Below are 2,173 nucleotides of genomic sequence, written 5' to 3' on the forward strand. Positions count from 1 at the left end.
ACTAGACAGCTGTTATATAAGAGGAGCTGCATGACCAGCTGCTGGGGAGGCAGGTCTGCTAACGGACCGAACTAACGAGCATGTTTTAAATATATGATTGTTCTGTTTTGACATAATTTGTCTCATGCAAAGACATTTTAGAGTGTTAATCAGAAAGAAAACAGAGTTTGTATTTTAAATAAATGTTGCAGTCGTGGTAAAATAGGAGCCTCAGAGACCAGCTACCTAATCACACATTTCTGCATTTCTAGAGATAAACATTATTTATCCATAGGGAAAAACATTTTTTTTAGTGTATTGTTAACAATAATGAGAAAGACTTACCCACTGTAGAACTTTAATGAACCCCAGAGGTTGTTTAAGTATTGTGAACTGCCCTTGGGCCACCAGCTGTCAACATAACAACAAACACACAATAATCAGATGCAGATTCTTTATATTTTGCTTTTTTTTTATTCCTCTAAGTGCAGAGTAATTTCCTAAAATGAATGCTTCTTCAAGTGCACACATCAGCTGAAACAGCAATTGCATCTATGTGGTTATGAAAGGCGTGCGTAGAGTAATTCTGATATTGCCTTTAAAGTCTGCACTGTGTGTGCAGAGAGAGAGAGAGAGAGAGAGAGAGAGAGCTGCTGCCAGCATTACAATTAGACAAAGCTGATTAACTGTGTTTCTCTCTGCCTCTCTGGCTGCATTCTTCCCAGCAGCATCCGTTCTGTTTATTTATGAGGAAAATAGTGTTTAATTGATGAAAGGAGGATGCAATAGAGCGCAGGATGGATGCGCAGTCAGAAGGTGTGCATCAGTTAATGGCCGAACAGGATCTCTTTCTATTTTTTATCTCTAGTGATGCTGGTCCGGTTTGTATCACCCTGGATGTAAACATCCAAATGAAACAGGTGGGGAGGAAAAAAAATTGTGTTTTTCTCAGATGATCCAGGCAGCTGGGTGGACGGATTTATTTCTACCGTTCGACTCTTAGAAACCTGCGGGAGATCCTCCTCCTCTTCCTCCTCTTCCTCCTCCTCCTCTGAGTTGGGCCTGTGCACTGACCAGTAATTTAATCACACTCCACTATTGTTATCTTGGCAACAGCGGCCTAATTGAAACAGGAGCAATCTGAATCAATTATCCGGCTCTCTATGGAGGGGTCGGTGAGAATCATCTCCTTCTTTGGATAAATGTCCCTGCAGCTGCAGCCGCTGCAGCATCCTGACAGCAGGCCGCTCAGTCTGACAGACTGCAGCATCACGAGCACAAATACGTCTAATCCCATCTACAATTCCGCATTGTCCGGCCAAACATGCATGTTTTCATTCTATACATGTCTAAATACATATTTTTTTATCCAAACTCTATTCGGTATACGCCATAGCATTAGAATAAATGGGACTGAACATCTTTAGATAAAAAAAAAAAAAATAAAATAAAAATGAAAATCCATTCCCCTTTGCTTTCACCTGACTCCACTGAGAAAATATCAGCCGAATATTAATGAAATATGCAGATATGATGTGTTCTTCTCCAAAAGCCTTACCTGGTTCGCAACATCCATCTTGGCCGCTTACTCGTTGATAAGAGGATCAGAACAGCGGAGGGAGGGATGCGTCTCATTCGGAACGGCACGGAGGGAGGGCGGGGAACAGCCTGGCTGCATCACGAGCCCAGACGTACGGAGAGACGCGAATAGACGCCGCATTCTCATTGGCCGCTCTGCTTGATGGAGACCACGCGTCAGTATGTCCGCCATATTGTGAGTGGTATGTTTACACTGGAGTCCACTACAATAATATATAGTGAGGTTTTGATGCATACTGTTAAAGTTAAAGGTAATCTAAGTTAAATACGACCAGTTTATTTTATGTTAACTATATATATCAATATCTATATCTATCTTATATTATATTATATTTTATATAATATTTATTATATTTTATCATTATATATATCAAAATGTTAACTCTGTAAATTTACAGTCATATGTTTCTATTACTGTTTTTATACATTTTTTTAAAACTAATTTTCAAGGCTGCACTTGCACAAAAGGAAATAGTCCAGAGAGCTGTTCTAAATTAAATTTATTTTGTTTTACACTTGTGTAAACAAAATTACAATTAAATCTGTCTAAGTCTAAGTCTAAGTTTAAGTCTAAGTTTAAGTCTAAGTTTAAGTC

General features: G+C 39.0%; 1 protein-coding gene across 1 annotated transcript in view; it reads right to left on the reverse strand.

Moving 5' to 3' along the window:
- syp (synaptophysin) overlaps nt 1–1,621 on the reverse strand; it is a 19,106-nt gene extending 17,485 nt beyond the window's left edge. The window contains exons 1-2 of the mRNA XM_015392341.1: nt 1,538–1,621; nt 325–390 (exon numbers count right to left, since the gene is read on the reverse strand). Coding sequence (XP_015247827.1) covers nt 325–390; nt 1,538–1,555 — 84 coding nt within the window. The 5' untranslated portion in view covers nt 1,556–1,621. The remainder of the gene's footprint in view (nt 1–324; nt 391–1,537) is intronic.
- Between the last annotated feature and the right edge of the window lie 552 nt (nt 1,622–2,173).

The sequence above is a fragment of the Cyprinodon variegatus genome, unplaced genomic scaffold (genome assembly GCF_000732505.1).
Source record: "Cyprinodon variegatus isolate N-32 unplaced genomic scaffold, C_variegatus-1.0 Scaffold587, whole genome shotgun sequence".
NCBI classification, from domain to species: Eukaryota; Metazoa; Chordata; class Actinopteri; order Cyprinodontiformes; family Cyprinodontidae; genus Cyprinodon; species Cyprinodon variegatus.